The 18,574-nt window shown below is 39.0% G+C and overlaps 1 protein-coding gene across 4 annotated transcripts in view; it reads right to left on the bottom strand.

Annotated features, from left to right (window-relative positions):
- The window catches only part of TRPC3 (transient receptor potential cation channel subfamily C member 3), a 71,751-nt gene that overhangs the window by 35,684 nt on the left and 17,493 nt on the right, over positions 1 to 18,574 (bottom strand). For all 4 annotated transcript variants that reach the window (XM_055405336.2, XM_055405337.2, XM_055405340.2 and 1 more), the window contains exons 2-3: positions 13,953 to 14,724; positions 7,623 to 7,811 (exon numbers count right to left, since the gene is read on the bottom strand). In XM_055405336.2, the coding sequence (XP_055261311.2) occupies positions 7,623 to 7,811; positions 13,953 to 14,724 (961 nt within the window). The remainder of the gene's footprint in view (positions 1 to 7,622; positions 7,812 to 13,952; positions 14,725 to 18,574) is intronic.

Genomic DNA, 18,574 nt, shown 5'->3' with positions numbered 1-18,574 from the left:
GTTCCTTTCAATTCAGTTATAGAAATTCCAGGTCCAGAGGCTCACAGTTTATTGCCAGCTTCTAAGCATATATTAGATCTTCTTCCCAAATTCAATATTCTGTCACTCTTTCAAAGTTCTAATTTTTGAAAACAGTATTTCAAGACCAATGCAACCATTATTTAAACTCATGATTAAATATGATCAAAGTTGAAGGCTTCCTGGGGGTCTGTGTAACAATTTCCTAGGATTCTTGCCGAGAATTTCTCCAAATTTCCACTTCTGCTCTGTACTCTACTGAATCCTATGTTTCTGATTCACCCCTCCTTCTGTGTTAAAAATCCTCATCCCCTCCATGGTTCTTAAATGCCTGTCTCATTCATTAATTCACTTTGTTCTTTACAATGTCATAAACCCTTCATAGGTGCCAAGCAGGTGTTCAGTATTTGGTTCAAGAAGATGAAAGGGGAGCAACAGTGTTTCAGTAAGTCATAAATGGCCCCTGCTCTAGGGTACACAGTAAGCTCTACATAAATGTGAAAAAGTTATTAGAACAGAGACTTGGAGTCCATGTACTTGCCAAGATAAACAATCAGCATTTAAAACAGTCTTAATTTTGAATGTTGGTCCAAATGTCTTAGGGTCTGAATGATCCCAATGATCCCAAGTAGGACAGATGTAAATAAAAGGCAGTCCCGTGACTCCAGCCAGGCTCAGCTTAGGAATGGGATGGTGCATTCAGAGAAATCTACAGGTGGATAATACAATGTCATCAAACCAGATTAGCACTTGGGAAGTCAACATGCACTTTTCTTTTTAAATAGGTCAAGGTTTCTGTAAAACAGAAAATCCATGTGAAGTTAAAAGACACCTGGACATGTGTTCATATGAAATTGATGGACACATTTCCCTTTTGTGAGTGTCCAGCTTTTCTTTCTTAGGTTTCAAACTCCTGAGTACAGAAATATTAATGTTGTAGCATGGCTCCCTCTTCTTGCTCTCCATCTTGAGCTAATCTTTACATTTAAATCTGTAAATGCTTTATGGCATTAATTATACTGTACAAGGTTTACAAAGCTCTAAATACTTGGTGGAAATCAATCCTTTACACATGGCCTTATGTAAAGATCAATCTTTGACCTGGTGTGACTTGTACAATACAATGCAAACACTTAATATATGTTGCTGCTGCTACTGCTGCTAAGTCGCTTCAGTCGTGTCCGACTCTGTGCCACCCCATAGACAGCAGCCCACCAGGCTCCCCCGTCCCTGGGATTCTCCAGGCAAGAACATTGGAGTGGGTTGCCATTTCCTTCTCCAATGCATGAAAGTGAAAAATGAAAGTGAAGTCGCTCAGTCGTGTCCAACTCTTAGCGACCCCATGGACTGCAGCCTTCCAGGCTCCTCCGTCCATGGGATTTTCCAGGCGAGAGTACTGGAGTGGGTTGCCATTGCCTTCTCCATAATATATGTTAAATACCAGCAAAAATCATCGTGTTTGTACTGCATTTATTATACTTTAAAATTCAGCTTAAAATTAAGCTTTAAAATTCAGCTTAATTCAGGTGTATCTCATAGAACTAATTCTACTTTTTATTTCTCTTTAAAAAAATTTTTATTGGACTATAGTTGACTTACAAAGTTACATACATTTCAAGTGTACAGCAAAGTTAATAAGTTATACATATACCCATTTTTTCTTTTAGATTCTTTTTAAAACTAATTTTATTTATTTATTTTTTGGCTGTGCTGGGTCTTTGCTGCTACGCGGGCTTTTCGCTAGTTGTGGTGAGCAGGGGCACTCTTTAGTTGCAATGCATGGGTTTCTCATTGCATGTGGCTTCCCTTGCTATGCAGCACAGGCTTCAGGACTTCAGGCTCATTAGTTGTGGCTCCTGGGCTCCAGAACACAGGCTCATTAGTTGTGGCACACAGACTTGCTCTGCATCACGTGGGATCTTCCAGACCAGGAATCAAACCCATGTCTCCTGCATTGGCAGGTAGATTCTTTACCACTGAGACACCAGGGAAGCCCTTTCTTAGGTTCGTTTCCCATATAGGCCATTACAGAGTACTGAGTAGAGTTTGCTGTGCAGCAGTTTCTTATTAGTTATTAATATCTACTTAATATATAGTAGTGTGTATATGTCAGTCCCAGTCTCCCAATTTATCCCTTCCCCCGCTTATCCCTGGTAACCATAATCTTGTTTTCTACATCGGTGATCGAGATCATAATACAGCACCATATGGCATCTGTTGTTTCCTTTTAATCCACGGAGGGAAAATACAGATAGTTTCCTCCGATGATTTAAAATCCTAATACAAGCACACAAGGAACAGTTTTTAAAAGAAAATAAAACCAATATAATAGTAGTAAGTGAGGGCAAAGAAGCTAATCCCCTCAGGAGATGAGTTTTGCTGTTTTCAATGACTTTAAAATAGGGCAGTAACCTTTATCTCTTAAAACTGTTTTACCTCCTAAAAAAATCTTTTTGTGCCGCCACACCAGTCATAGCAAGCTGAATAAAATTTGTATGCAGTTTCCTAACTTCAGTGGACCAATAAATTGAAACCATTACAGAAATAATACCCTTATTTGAGGTTTTCTGATTTAAAGGGAAAATGCTTGACATACAAGAAAAATCTCAGTCTTTCAGTGGAATAAAACTATCGGAGCATAGAGAACAAACTTTCTTCCCTGCCAAATAACTGATAGATATAAACTGAGTCACCAGTAGGGGCAGCTGATAAATTTCAACTTAAATAAAATTCACATTACCCTGGCTTCTTTATCAAATTAGCTTTTCCAAGAACTATATTCAAGGGAATACTGTTGTACAGAAACATGGTAGGAACACTCTGTTTTTGTTTTTATTGCTGGAGCCACAGTTTATAATATTTAAAAGCAAATATTCCTGTGACCAGAAACTAGGTCATTCAGCTTTTCAAAGTTCTTTGAATTGTGAAGAACTCTGCTGTACAGTAGAGATTGGCACAACACTGTAAATCAACTGTGCTTCAAAAATATAAAAAATTTAAAAATTCTGAAAACTTATACTGTACATGTTTTCTGTATTTCAAACCTACTAAGTGCAAAATGCTGCTACCGGGAGCTAACCCGCTGTTACCTCTCCGTGCCTGGGCACACACCTGGCAGAGGTCTTACATGCAGAACCCATTCCCGCTCTGGCCAGCACATTCAGCCCAAAGTCTCTGCAGTGGATTTACCACTCTTTCATTGCATTGCTCAATTTCTGGACTTTTTTTGCACATTTTCTGCAAATAAAGTGGATAATTTTAGGTGTCTATATTGTTGCATACCTCTTTTCTAGATGATCTTTCTATAGTAAAACCTAATCTTACTGTTGGAGGAAACAGAGGAAGGAGGAAGAACTCAGGAAAGTTCTCCTCTTTTTCAAGAGCTTGGTTTTCCAGATTCAATGGTCCATCAATTCCTGGTATCTTTTATCTTTGTCACAGGCTTCCTTACAATAGACAAGGCTCACTTGAGGTAGGTAGGACTCCTGTTATTTCTATGGGTGGGTATGGATTGATATTAATCCACATGTCAGAGGACAGAGGTACAGTCATAATTAGAGTTTGGGACTTTTGGTGGGGCAAATAATCCATTACTCTAATTGGAAAACAACGAATGGTTTTGCCTAAAAGTTACTTTTCTTGTCCTTATTTAAAAAATAAAAACAAATTTCACCCTCCACTCTGTTCCATTCTCTTTTGTAGAATAATGTATGTAACTACAAACAGTAACAACATTTACTATCTTTTAGTTGTATGATTTAACTTAGAGACCCCTCAGAAGTAACTCAGAGATGAATAATCTTCAACATCCACTCCCTCATAGAGAATGTCTTATTGTTTGTCCCCCACCAGTACTATATGATTGCTCATTTCACTAAAAGCACTGAGAATTGTAATTTTTTCTAATTTTTAATTTTTTAATAATTTGAGTGAGGGCAGATGGTATTTATATGATAATATGCATCTCATATTACTAGACGGTTTGAAATTTTTAAATACATTTGTTAGCCATTTGAATTTTCTTTTCTGTGAATTACCTACCTATAGAAGCTTTTTGCTTATTTTTCTATAGACCTCTGGAAATTTTCCCTATAAATTTGTTTGTGCACTTTGGTTATTAAGAGTATCATTCCTGGGATTTCCCTGGTGGTCCTCTGGTTAAGAATCTGCCTGCCAATGCAGGGGACACAAGTTCAGTCCCTAGTCTGGGAAGATCCCCCATGCCTCAGAGCAACTAAGCCCACATGCCACAACTACTGAACTCACGCATCCCAGAGCTGATGCTCTGCAAAAAGAGAGGCCCAAGCACCGCAACTAGAGAGTAGCCCCTGCCTGTGGCAACTAGAGAAAGCCTACATGCAGCAATGAAGACCCAGTGTGGTCAAAAATAAACAAATAATTTTTTAAAAGGGAGAGGAATGACCTGTTTAAAAAAAAAAAAGAATATCAATCCTCTAAGTTATAGTATAGAAAAAAAATTTTCCTAGTTTGCCCTTCACCTATTTTATAATCTTTTTGATGTACAGAGGTTTTAAGTTACATATGGTCAAATAATTCATATTTTTGTTTTCTATTTTTTCTACTGCTTTTATACTGAAAAAATCTTTTCTCACATAAGCATTAAACTCATGTTCAGACTTTAGTTCAGATCTTTTGTGTTTTCATTTTCTTGATTAACTGTCATTGAGTCTCTAAGGCCTGGAGTGAACTCATAGTGATTCCTAGGGAAGACCTAAGCCCTGGGAACTCTGAGCTTAGAAAGAAATCAATAGACCCAGAATCGCAATTGGAAGCAGATATTGGAAAGATGGCAGAAGAGACAACTTGAGTTTCTTGGGGGTTCTAAATAATTTAACATTATATAAAACTGGTTTCCTTGATGGAATTATGGATGATTTGAATAAATATGTTTATTAAATTACTAGGGGAAAAATTTCACAACAAAGTATTTTGAAATCCCAATGCCATACATGGGATTGAGCTATGCTCAATTTCAGCGCCATAGTCTGTAGGGTTCATGAATATTACAACCCAAGAGGTTACTTTACTTGGGGACTAGAAAGGAGATGATGGGAAAAGGAAGTAGCAGACGTGGGTGGAAGTATTTTTGCTCCTTGCTAGATGGAGATGGGTGAGTGTTGAGTGAAGAATGAAGGAAGCTTCAGAGAGAAAGAAACAGGATCTGGGGCTTTGCGGAGGTGGGGGGGGGCATTCCAGAATAAAGTTCTTATATACATTTATTGGGTGAAGATTCTAAATAAAAGATTTTAACTAATACTCACTTTATAGCATAAAATAGACAAAACCAGAAGTACGTGTAAAGTCCTAAATCTCCTTTCAGTTCCAGATACATTTTGCTGTTGTTTTCTGGTGGTTAACTGACAGGAAATTTATTATTAACTGACACCTCATACATTGTAACCCTATACATCAATTCATTTAAAATTAACATGCAAGAAGACATTCACTCTGGAAGACAGTGTGGTAAACAGAAGCACATCTGTAGATGAGCTGTCGCTGCTAATATGACACTTTGAAAGCAATGACAAAGAACCAGTGACAACTGAAATCAATTCTCAAGCTAAAGGCAAGAGATGCTTGTTGCAAGGTCTGTGAATAAATGTCTAGTTTTCTAAAAACAGTTTAATATCAATCTTATCCAAAGCTATCTTTTTCTTCCAGTACAGCAAAATGTCAACTAGCATGCTTGCTCTGAGAGGGGCTAGTTGAGCCAATTCAATTACCTTGTTACTGATAATTTCTTGAAAAGCTATTTTACACCAACATTTAATGAGAATCTTCACATTTCACTTCTTATTAAGAAGAGGGGAGATCTGTCATTAATTGCTGACTATAATTTTGTGAACACCACAATGTGGAAGTTCTCTACATTGTGGTAGAACTGTGTACATACACACACACATAGATTCCCCCATGCTCACCTGATGCTAGGGTGCAAACACTGCCCTAGGTTCCCCTGGTCAGAGGCATGTGTGCATACCTCTGATTCGGAAGGAGCCTTTTACAACAGGCAGGACTCAGGAAGTCCTTTCTGTTGGTAGGGAGCTGACCCCCTGCAGCAGAGGCAGAATTGTTCTGTTTGGGTCATAGAAACCTCCTTACCAGGTCAGTTCTGGGCCTGGCTCTGGGCAAGGTTTCTGCAAGCACAGCTTAGATAATCTTGCTCTTCCACCTCTCAAAGATTCTATGAGCCTGCTAATATTTCTTATTCAATTCTTTTCTGTTTAAATTGACTATAATCTACCACTAAGGACCAAACCAGCACAATAAACATGAAATGTCTTTGATGACTAAGAACTGAATTTAAGCATCATCATTCTTATTTATTTATTTTGACTGTGACAGGTTTTAGCTGTGGATCTAGTTCCACAACCAGGGATTGAACTTTGGTCCCCTGAATTGGGAGCACAAAGTTTTAGCCACTGCACCATCAGGGAAGTCTCAAGAGTCATCATTCTGAGAATGAATTTTCAAATGCAGAAATATGATGAGCTAATAATTACTGAGCAATCACCAGGTATTAACACTTTGTCTGTGCTAATTACTTTACTTGCATTAGCTCACATAATCCTTAAAACAACTGAAATAGTAATTGTCTCCACTACCAATAAGCAGAACGAGGTTTAGATTGATCAAGAGGTTTGCCCTTGATCAATCACAGAGAAGACAAGTCAGGACTTGAACTCTTGCAGCTCCAGGGTCTGCCCTCTTAAACACCACACCACACTGCAGGAACAAGAGAAGATTCCACTATACACAGATTGACCAGTTCATGAAACCAGATCTGCTCCTGATAATAGCTTACTTTTTCATGATTTAAAATATAAAAATTTAAGTTATGTAAAATATGCATAAACGATTAGATTCTGAATAGCTGAGATTTTTATTATAAGTGGAACAACATAACTACAATTGATATGAATTATTTAAAGCCCCACACAAGTAGCAAATACATACACATAACAGTTCTATCTGCAATACGCAAAGTAAAAAAGTAATCATAAATTTTTTTTGGCAACTGCATAAAATTCTATAGCTGTATGATCTTAGACATGCCATTTAAGTCTGGTGAACTTCAATGTCCTTATAGAATAGAAATCTCATCATCAAACACCTATTTTATAGATGAGATGGATAATTACAAAGGCTTGTCATAAGGTTAACATGAGAACATATGTAACAGTGCCTTACAAAAATTTATACAAGTTAACAGATTTTAGTATCATTAACCACATTGCTATGAGCAGTTTACAAAGTTCTTTTGCATATCTTAATTCACTGAAATCCCACCAAAACCCTGATATAGGTAAGAGGTATTATTCTCCTTTTATATGAGGAAAATGAAATTTAAAGAAGTTTTATGATTTATCCAAGATCTGACAATGGATAAAAAGTGGAAAAGATTGGAGCTAGGTACTTGACTCACAACTTCACCATGATACCATTTAATCTGTTTCATAAAGGAAAAAATTTTTTGTCAATAACATCTATTTTTATTATTTAAAAACCTCTCCTAGGATTATGGCATAGTTGATATTACATGTTTATTCCAAAACGGAGCTGGATGAAAGTAGGCCGCTCACCTTTTTGACTTCATACTTAATGGCAAGTTTGACCCGACTCAGTGAAGCTTTATGCCTGTGCATCTCCAGAGGATCTGCCGATTCCAGGTCTCCATTCAGAATAGCTTCTACCTCTTCTGAGTCTCTGCAAAGATCCAGCACACCCACCACGAAGTCTTTGCATTGCATAGAGAGCTTCCGATAGTCATTCTAAGAACAAGATGGTTAGAGTTTAATGCAGAGAATGTGCTTTAGTTCAGTGGAAAGTGTTCAGGGGTTTTGTAAATTAGAAAAAGTCTACCTAACTCTGGGCAGGAAGTTTTAGCCCCAGGTAGATGCGAGGATTTTTGAGTTAGATACCAGCTGGATTTGCTTCCACCTCCCTCCTTAGCCAGGACCTATTACATATAAGACAATTCTGAAAATGGCGTATAAGTAAGTGACTGGTTTTCATTAAGAAATACTGGCTAAATGCTTAATGCTGAAAGGCCAAAGTATCAAAGAGAGTTGCATCTCTCTTGTACAGATAAACAGTAGTTTTCTTGAACCCAAACAAAGCCATTTATATGATGAAAATTCCTTAAGTGGCGATCTGACATAGAAAACTGACTATACCTGAAAATAACCTGTCTGGTTTACTATCCATTGCCTTATTGGAGACAGTGCTTTTCAAACTGTAGTCCTCAGGCCAGCAGCCTCAGTAGCACTTGAACATGTGTTAGAACCATAAATTCTCAGACCCCACCCAAGACATCCTGATTAGAAACTGACGATGGGGGCGGCAAAGTGTGAACACACTCTCCCAGTGTTTCCGACACACATTTGTGTTTGAAAATGACGGTTTATAGTGAAAGCAAAGAAGAGGATAGGTACCAACACAGAGGGTATTTTTTTCTTGTTTGTCTGAAGGGCACATAATCATGTCCTGTAGAACTAGAAGGAGAGAAATGTCTGATTATGTATAATTGAATTCTCAAGGGTTGCAGAATATCAATACCTGAGAGAAAATTTTTCAGGCCACTGGAACTAACACCTTGCTAAAAATAATCTGTGAATCTTTCATTTCATTAGCATATTTATATAGTGCCATGGACTGGTAGAAGGCATGTCAGCATTCCCTGCTACCTTCTGAATGGAGCTCTATTTCCAGCCCATTGGTTCCAATCCAGGTGTCAATGACCATCTCTCAGGAAAATGCCTTACTTCTGCAACCCCCAGCTCCAATTCTACAACTTTCACTAAAATCGGGAAAATGAATCAGATTATAATCTAGTTTGGTATACTTGAAAACAGAATTCCTCATTTTAACATGTCCTGAGATACTGTACATGTCTAATAAATGGGTAACATTTAGGACGGCGGGATTTCTAGGTTTCCAAATATCATACTTTAAATATTTAAATCATCTTCATACAACATGAAAAATTTCCATTTTTCCCCTTTAATAATTAACTTGATTTGATGAGCAAAAATCACTGCACCAACTAAAATAAACAAGAAGAGGAAAGACTGTTTAAAGGCTACACAGACTAGAATAGTTTCCATTTCAGATATCAGAAATTCAGATAAAGAAGAGTTGCAGTTAATCCTTTTCCCCTCATAAGGGAACAAATAAAATGAATAAAAACTTCAGTCTTTGGTTTCCATTCCAGTTTGGTACCATGCAACTGATAAAATTAATAAAATGTTCAATCTCTGGTTTCTATGCAGAGTGTCAGTTAAATATCCATCTGCCTTCCATTGCTGGAAGACTAATGAAATATTTTATTATAGCATCCAGAAGAAGTATTAAATCCATGTCTGTTTCCATATAAAGCTCCCCTTTTAGTACATTTTTTTAAATGAAATTTCCTCCTGTTACTCAGTTCAGACTGTTCTATAAGATTTGATACGACACAGGATGGCCGATTCTCCATTGATCAGAAGTAAAAAAAGACTTTTTTCTCTTCTCGAATAAAACACAGAAACCACTTCTGCAGTAATACCCAAATAATAACTCATTATCTTTAAAATTATAACATGTAAATTATCTGATATTAAAGAAAGCTTTGTGTTTTTTTCACATCCACTAAAAGATCAGTCAGGAAGCAAAAAACAAGTAAGCAAGTTGCAAGGACAACACTTTGTTTTCATAATAATTTAATCATTTCCTCCTTGAAGAAGTCTGCTATCCAAGTACAGAAAATAATCAGAGCTGGAGGTAATGGCGATTTTTCTTCTACTGGGGTTACAGAATACCATTTCGCCAATATATGCAGAGCTCCCAGGGAACTCTGGCAGCTGACTCTGTCAGTTCTACCATAAGGTCCTGTCTCTCACTACTTCACAACTCAGACCTTTCGTCTGGTCCAAATTTTCTAATGATTTTCTCTAAATTTAGTTTTGCTTGATTATCTTTATTGTGTGACTTTTCCATTACCATGGTCCTGCACAAATTTACCAGGTGGGTCTGCAGCCCACTTTACAGAGCAGAAACTCAAAACCTGGAAGGCCTGCTCAGGCCAGAGGAAGAACAATGAAGCCTGGGCCTCGTCACAACCTGTCTACAGGTTTCAGCAGGTTTTTGACGTTCATGCTTTAATCCCTTTTTATTCTTAACAGGAAAACTGAAATTCAACTTTAAGCAGGTTTGCTCCTGTCACATCCTTTCCCTAATAATAAAAGAGGCAGGACAGTGTAGTGGTTAAAAGAATAAATCTGAAACCAGACTTCCTGGATTTGAATACTGTTTCTACCACTCCCTAGCTGTGTGACCTTACAGAAGATAAGAACTCTGATGAGAATAAGCGTATCTGTTATTGCTGTTGGGCTTCCCTAGTGGCTCAGGTAGACTCTGCCTGCAGTGTGGGGGACCTGGGTTCAATCGCTGGGTTGGGAAGATCCGCTAAAGCAGGGCATGGCAACCCACTCCAGTATTCTTGCCTCGGAAATCCCATGGACAGAGGAGCCTGGCGGGCTACAGTCAATGGGGTCGCAAAGAGTCAGACATGACTGAGCAACTTAGCACAGCACAGCACAGCAAATTATTGCTGCTATGAGGATTAAATGCTTTCAGTGTGCTTAGTACACATCAACTACAGAATTGCTTCCATGTTACCAGGTACAGCATGTTACATAGAAGAGTTAGAACTGGGACTCAAGGCACCCAAATCTAAGCTTAGCAGATGGTATGTTGGCTATTGTCTTTGTTTTCTCACTTGTAAAATGAGAGGTCTGTATAGGCGGATGATTCCTATTTTCCTGCTATCAAATGCTACCTTGCTTTTAGACCACATTCATTTTCCTCTTCCTTACTGTCCTACTGTGATATAACTTGAAATTGTTTTTCTACTTTACAAAAGGAAAATCTGAGGTACAGGGGAAGCACAATGCCTTTTTAAAGTGCATCATTGATTCAGAATTAGGAAATTTCAGCTTAATAAATGGCTAGCTTCCTCGTCACTGACATTTGGAAGATGAGACATGGAGCTCAGCCTCTCCAATACTCTGTTTCTCAGAATAGCTTCAGACAGCATTTGCACATTGAAAATACTTCTTTAATAACCTGTCACCAAGCTGTCCTCCATTCATCTATCTAAATCTATATCCTAGAATGTCCAAACTTGGGATAATGACCTTCATATGCTTTTGGCACCATGCTGCCTGTACTCTTCAAGGACCTTTGAAGACTGCACGATGGCTTAAAACCTTCTCTGAAGCACCTAAGTGATGGCAGTCTGAGGGATGAGATACTGAGTCTTATAGGCCACTGATAAGATGAATACTCATATGCATTTGAACTGGAAAAAAAATCATGTCTTTCTCACTAGTGATCATGTTTGTCTTTTTTTTTTTTATTATTTCAAGGCTAGTACTTTAAGCTCAAAGTCGTTATGGAAAGAATATAATGAACACCATGGAACAGGGCAGATTAAGTGACCCTGACTTAGAAATAAGCTTCACTTCCTACACTTTCAAGGGAGGCAGTCTCTGGGTCAGGGCTGTGAAAGCACTATTTTTTCTGTCTAAAGTCCTGACAGGTGGACATGAGTGTGGGATGAGAAGGCAAAGTGATGAAAAGCAGACAGATAAGAAAAGGATAAAAAATAAGAAAAGGATAACAAGGACAAGTGAATATGGGAATGAAAAGGAACATTTAGTCAGGAGAGAGAGACCTGGAGTCCTTTGAGATCATAACTTACAAAGACCTGTCTGTATTTTGCCTCTGAAACAGTTACACTACACAAACACCTTCCATATAATTCAGAAAAAAGGAACCATGAGATTTTGATGAGTTTTGCATATCCTTACATAGTTGGCAGCTTTATGGATGCTTTCTTAAACTCAGTTGTGCTTTCTCCTCTTTTTGCCTCTTCATTTGTAATCATTTCCCACCTTTGAAAGGTTATCAGAGGCGACCTTAGGGTAAAGGAGATTCCATGTATTAACAATATGGGTTTAGTTGGCATCAAGGGGAGAACTATGAATAACAAATTTTCTTAACATTACTTCACTGAGACTGCTTCTCTGGGCAGAATTACATATGTCACCATCTTCTGTTAATTATTAAAATATAATCCAGGAAAATATTTGCAGAATTTCTTATACAGACTTTCAGTACATACCAAGCAAAATTCATAAAAACAAGGTTTGAGTGACCCTTGGAATAGTAAGATAATAAATTTAGAATTATACTTTTTATAATAAGGGAAAGTGTTAGTCACTTAGTCCTGTCTGATTGTTTGCAACCAAACGTGCTGTAGCCCAGCAGCCTCCTCTAATCATGGGATTCTCCAGGCAAGAATACTGGAGTGGGTAGCCATTTCCTTCTCCAGGGGATCTTCCCCACCCAGGGATCAAAGCCAGGTCTCCTGCATTTCAAGCGAATTCTTTACCATCTGAGCCACCAGGGAAGCCCATACTTTTTATTACTATGATGAAATAAAGTGACATTTAGACTTTTATCTGAATGCGCTTCTATTCTTTTCAAACAGAATTTGAAGTTAGAAATTTGCTCTACCTAAGTTCTGTAAAAAAAATAATAATTCATTTCAGGTGTAAGGAAATAAATCTTTTCAAATACCACATAAGGAATCTTTTCAAAGGGAGTAGACAGATACAGGTGATACTTACTTTCTTCTTTGTGTTTTCCCACATTTTCCAAATTTTTACAATAAATATACACAGCCTTCATATTAGAAAGGATTTAATGGAATAACAAATAAAATTATACTAAGGCCAGATCTCCACCAGCACAAGATGAGTGTTGATGATGGATGTTAAGGAAATCTGGTATATATGAAAGGGAAAAACCCCACAAAACTTTCCTACCATTTTCTTTCAACTAGTTAACTTGGATTATATTGCTAGTTGCATTTGTGTGACTATCATTAAGTATGAAAAACTGCAGTAAAACCTAAAAAACAGAATCACTTTTTCTGTGATCTGACACCACAACACAAAAAAAAGATTAACTCAGCATCCAAAAAATAATTCAAGGAAGTGATGCCTAGAATCATCCTCTTTGGATAACAGGAATCAAGAGCCTGCTAGAAAACAGTCTGACTTTCACCAGATCTACCAAGTCTCCTCCTGTCCTAGATTTAATAGGCAGAACCATCTGAAATGCATAGGAAAATGTAACAATTAAAAAACGTTCCACTATTAATGTACTGTTGACTGGAGATGATGTCCAGAAAAAAGTTCACTCATAAAAAAATCTAAAACAAACCACTTTTCTCTCCTTACATTTCTGGGTTGACCTAATGTCCACAGCTCACCATTATGAATATTGCGGATTTCATTTGTGGATTTCAGTTGCAGACATTTTTGTCATAAATAAAATGACTTTAGTCATTCATTTAAAATTTTATATTAGTCTTCTGACTTTTAACTAAAGGGATACACAAATGTTTGGGCCAATAAACAGTGCATACAAAACTATTTCTATATTGGGTGCCACCATACAACTAACTACAAAATAGGAAGAACTGGGAAGGAAGATCATAACCAAATCCCTCCTTCAACAAAAGAGAAGTCTCGTGTACAATTTAACACCTATCCAGAACACAGAGCAGCACAATCATTACAGCGCTCTGATCCAGTATATATCCACCCCTACCTGGCAGTGCTGTGATTCATGGGGTCACAAAGAGTCGGACACGACTGAGCGACTGAACTGATCTGAAAACAAATTTATCACAGCACCGGGCTGAGGAGAGAAAAATCATCAGATCATTTCTGAACGACGCTCCCAATCCCTTGAGACTTTAGATCCACTAGACAAAACTGATTTGGGAGCAGACTGCAGAAGGCGCCTCGCCTGGAAGTGGAAGAGCGCGTGAAGCAGACGCGGTGGAGCGCACAGCTTACCTTGAACTCCTTCTCTATGTTAGCCAGCTTGGCCAGCTCGTTGCTGAGCTCCAGGGCAGTGAGCACAGGGTCCTCGCTAGACAAAGAAAGATAAGCTGGACTGGCCAGTCCCTTGTAGGCATTGATCCTTGAGCGCGAGTGGCTGAAAGAGTCATGCCTCTGCTTCTCCATGCAGTCCCCGCACTTGCAGAAATAGTCGTGCGGCCGCTCGATCCTGGCGCCCTTCATCAGCAGCATATGCACCACCTCGTACTTCTGGCAGTGCGCCGCCAGGATGATGGGGGTGATGTCCGGGGAGAAGCGTGTGCCGTCCTCGTCGTAGGCGTAAAAGTCGTCGTCCTGCAGCTCCTGCTCGCAGGGGCTCAGGGTTAGGCGCTTGCTGGCTGCGAAGCCTGGGTGGTTGAGGATGGCCTCCACGATGCGCACGTAGCCCTTGCTGATGGCGAGCAGCAGGGCGTCGCCGATGCGTGCCAAGTTCTCCTTCTTGAGCAGCAGCTCGGTCACCTCCAGGTGCTCATTGCCCACCGCCAGCTGCAGCGCGTTCTGGCCCATGTAGTCCACGCAGTTGACGTTCAGCGTCTTGGACTCCTCCAGCATCTTGCGCACCACCGGGATGTTGCCATACTCAGCGGCGTCGAGGAAGCGCTCCTCCTCCGCAGTGAGGCTGGTACCCCGGTCGTTGAACATGAAGGCCGGTCCCCGGACGGCTTGGCGCCGGCCCTTCTCCCGCATCACCGTCTTGCGCCTCAGGGATGGGCTTTCCTCCATTGACCTAGTCAGCAGCAGCAACAACAACAAAACCCCAGCTGTTGAATATTAGGGCATATTGCTTCTTCCCACATACCGCGCCATTTCCGGAGTACAGGTCACACACACACGGCAGATCTGCGGCCTGAGGACAGCCAGGTCAGATGCTAAGACTCGCCTGAAGTTTACACCTGCACCTAATAAGGGCTGCTAGAACCCAGAAAGCAGAAACCCTTCAGAACAAGAGTTCTTGTTCCGCAGAGCAGCCATCACCAACCTTCTTGGCACCAGGGACCCGTTTTGTGGGAGGCAATTTTTCTACCAGGGTGGAGGGGATGGTTTCCGGATGATTCAAGCACATTACATCTGTTGTGCAATTTATTGCTCATCTAATGCCCTGGCTGATCTGACCCGAGGTTGGGGACCCCTGCCATAGAGAATGACATTCATAAGGAATAATAACATAAACGATTTCCAGGTCTCCCTTTGTGACCCTGGTAAAGACAGGTCTCATCATACCTGTGGGAATAAACTTAACTGCTGCTTTAAAAAGTCTTGAAAATAGGGGCAAACAGGTACTTGGCACTAAAGCACTAGGCTTGAAGGCTAAAGATATTAAATTTTTCAAGAATTAGGCCAGAACAATCCTCTCAAGTCATTGCATATTTTTAACTAAATAAGATCATTGACACACACACACACGAAGTCCAGTATTTAGGCCAAGTACTATCTTTCAGGATCTTAGATTTTCTATCTTTTCTATTATGGGTATCCCAACCTACTCTCCCACCCTCCAAAAAACTTACAAAATTCTTTTTTTTTTTTCAATGACACAGACAAGATTTAGCAATTATAAAATGAGAATTCAGTCTAGATTTATTTTTTGAAAATAATTGTGCCTTTGTAATAGTTGTTTAATGACCTATATTATGTAGGTCTCTTTGAACTAAAAGGATATATAGTATGATTTAGGGTTTAAAAAAATCACAAGTAGTAATTTATGAATAAGGCAGTGTTAGTCACTCAGTTGTATCCAACTCTTTGCGACCTCATGGATGTAGCCCACCAGGCTCCTCTGTCCATGAAATTCTCCAGGCAAGAATATTGGCATGGGTAGCCATTCCTTTCTCCAGGAGATCTTCCCCAATCCAGGGACTGAACCTCCATCTCCTGCATTTCAGGCAGATTCTTTACCATCTGAGCCATGAGGAATAAAGCAACAGGGCACCAATTGTGTTTCCAGAACAACGTGCACTGAGATCCTAACACCTAGCATGTTAGTTAAGATTTAGCTTCATTATAAAAGTTAATTGATGTGTATAGCAATTTGAGTTCATTTTTTAATTTCTGCGATTCTGGGTAAATAATTTCATTTTCTTGGGCTCCCTTACCCCAGATGTAAAATGGAAATTTATAAAAGGCTCCTGATTTTTGTCAAGAGCTCATGAATAAAAAGCATTTTTGGAAGTTCCGAGTCTCTAAAAATGATGCTAAACAAGCAATATAATTTTTAACATTGTGACTATTTTTAATATTTCAACAGCTATTGTTATAAGTATACATCTGCACCTTAACCCAGTTCTAACATTCTTACTGATTGAAATGATTACGGTAACTTAATTTGAAAAAATCTGTGATTTTTGTCTTTTGTATGAATTAAAGTTACCAGTTAAACTCTTTTCACATTACTGACCTTTGAATAAGAAAGGAGCACTGAAGCTACTGACAGAGACTTCCCAGATAGAGACCAAAGAAATGTGGCCAGGCAAACCTACAGAAGTAAGGAAACCAAAGATGTTCCTGGATAAGCTTGTAAACTTGTCCAAGGGCAGGGGTGCCGTGACTGACCCCTCGTTCTAACTGCTCAACAAGTGTCAGGCGGTTAACTTTAGAAAACTAAATACATACACAGTCATATATATACACACACACACATGTACCCATACACATACCTGTTTGTGGGAGTTTCTAGAAAGCAATACAAGAAGCCTCTCATTGTATTTATACCTGGGGTTCTGGGGAGTAAAACTAAGGAACCACAGGGGAAGGGAGAGTTTACTTTTAACTTATACCCTTTAACACATTTTGAATAGTTTTAACCATAGTTGTATATTTTTATTAAAAATAAAATTTTTGCTTAAATTTAAAAAATCTTCATCCCTTAGTTGACAAATTTTTTAAAAACCTAAGTACATACCGGCAATCATTATATTATAATGCTTCTGAAGCTAAATAAATGCCATAAGTTTTTGTTGTTCAGTCCCTAAGTCGACAGTGCCTGACTCTTTGCGACCCCATGGGCTGCAGCACACCAGGCTCCTCTGTCCATGGGATTTCCCAGGCAAGAATACTGGAGTGGGTTGACATTTCCTTCTCCAGGGGATCTTCCTGACCCAGGGATCTAACCCACATCTCCTGCACTGGCAGGTGGGCTCTTTACCACTGAGCCATGAGGGTAGCCCCATGCCATATGTTTGACCACTATTAGTAGGTGTGATGTGTAAGAACAGTGGAGTAAGGTGTGTAAACTATGTGTGGGTGGGAAACCAGGAGGTTCAAGGCTGGGTTGAGGAGGCCTTTGTTTGTGTGTGGTTTTTGTGCTGTGTGTATGCGCCTTTGTATAATGATAATTTTTAGGTGGACAAGAACTAGGAAATAGCATTCACTGAACTACATAGAAGAGACATTTGTTTCAAGACCAAACTCTATGACAGGAGTTTTTTTAAAATCTTAAAAACATTGTCATTGTAAAAAGTTGACATACTTATTACATTAGTGGTACTGACTTCATTAGATAAATATTTTACTATTAAACTGGCACTCTTCAAGTGGCTAGAATTTCCATCTTGTATGAATGATGAATTTTGTGCTTACCATTGATAATATATTGACATTATTCATGACTACAGAATATATATGCAGAATATGTTAAGTCTGTGTAATTCCAACCTATCCTAGATGGGTTATCTTTGGGGAATTAAACTCATTATTAAAGTGTCACATCTGACTAGAATGGGTTTTTTTACGTAATGATTGCTACCCACAAAAAGAATCACTCATAAAACCCTACCTTTTCTCCCCAAAGACAGTGATCTGAAAATACCAGAAAATGCTCTTTCAAAAATTTTTTCTTTGCATTTCTTAGTAAAGATTTTTTCTTAGTATCTCTTCTTCTTTTGGAACCTATACCTCTGTTTTGTGCATTTAAGCCAAAATGTGGGGTTTTAATACTGTACAGCACAAGTCACATGAGTCATTTTGATTTTGTCTTTAAAAGATTCTAACACTGAGTTAAGTGTGAAGTGAGATTTTTCAGCTGGAACAAATTATACTGCTATTTCAAAATAAAAGTACTGACAATGCTACTTGTTTTCATTTGTGTATCCACACAAGAAGTCACAATCAATGCCCCCACAATACAGAAACGTGGCCCAAATCTCAGATGGTCTTGACAAAGCATCTCCAGGATGAGAAGTAAAGAAGGGATAAGTGTGAATGGGAGAGGCGTCTAACCTTAGTAATGCTAACAATAAAATCATTTTTCCAGACATGTTTTTACCTTTAAATCCCCATGCAATGGATCGACTCATCTAGCACCGCAAGGGTACATTGGGTAGGGCCTCCCTTCTGGTAAGAGCTTTGGAGAACCACTGACCTAAATCAATTGCTGTTGAAGCACCAGGTGCAATTTCCTTCATAGCTGATACTGATGGCTGGTAACACTAGATTGCTATGGACTGAACTATGTGCCCCCACACACCCACATGTTGAAGCTGTAGCCCCCGATGCAGGCTTCCCTGGTGGCTCAGTGTCTGAACCTGCCTGCCAATGCGGAAGATGCAGATTTGATTCCTGAGTTGAGAAGGTCCCCTGGA

This window comes from Moschus berezovskii, chromosome 19 (genome assembly GCF_049115385.1).
Source record: "Moschus berezovskii isolate FMDL1 chromosome 19, NW_MosBer_1.0, whole genome shotgun sequence".
NCBI lineage: Eukaryota > Metazoa > Chordata > Mammalia > Artiodactyla > Moschidae > Moschus > Moschus berezovskii.
The sequence above is the reverse complement of the archived record's forward strand: the minus strand, read 5'-3'. Positions and strand labels throughout refer to the sequence as shown.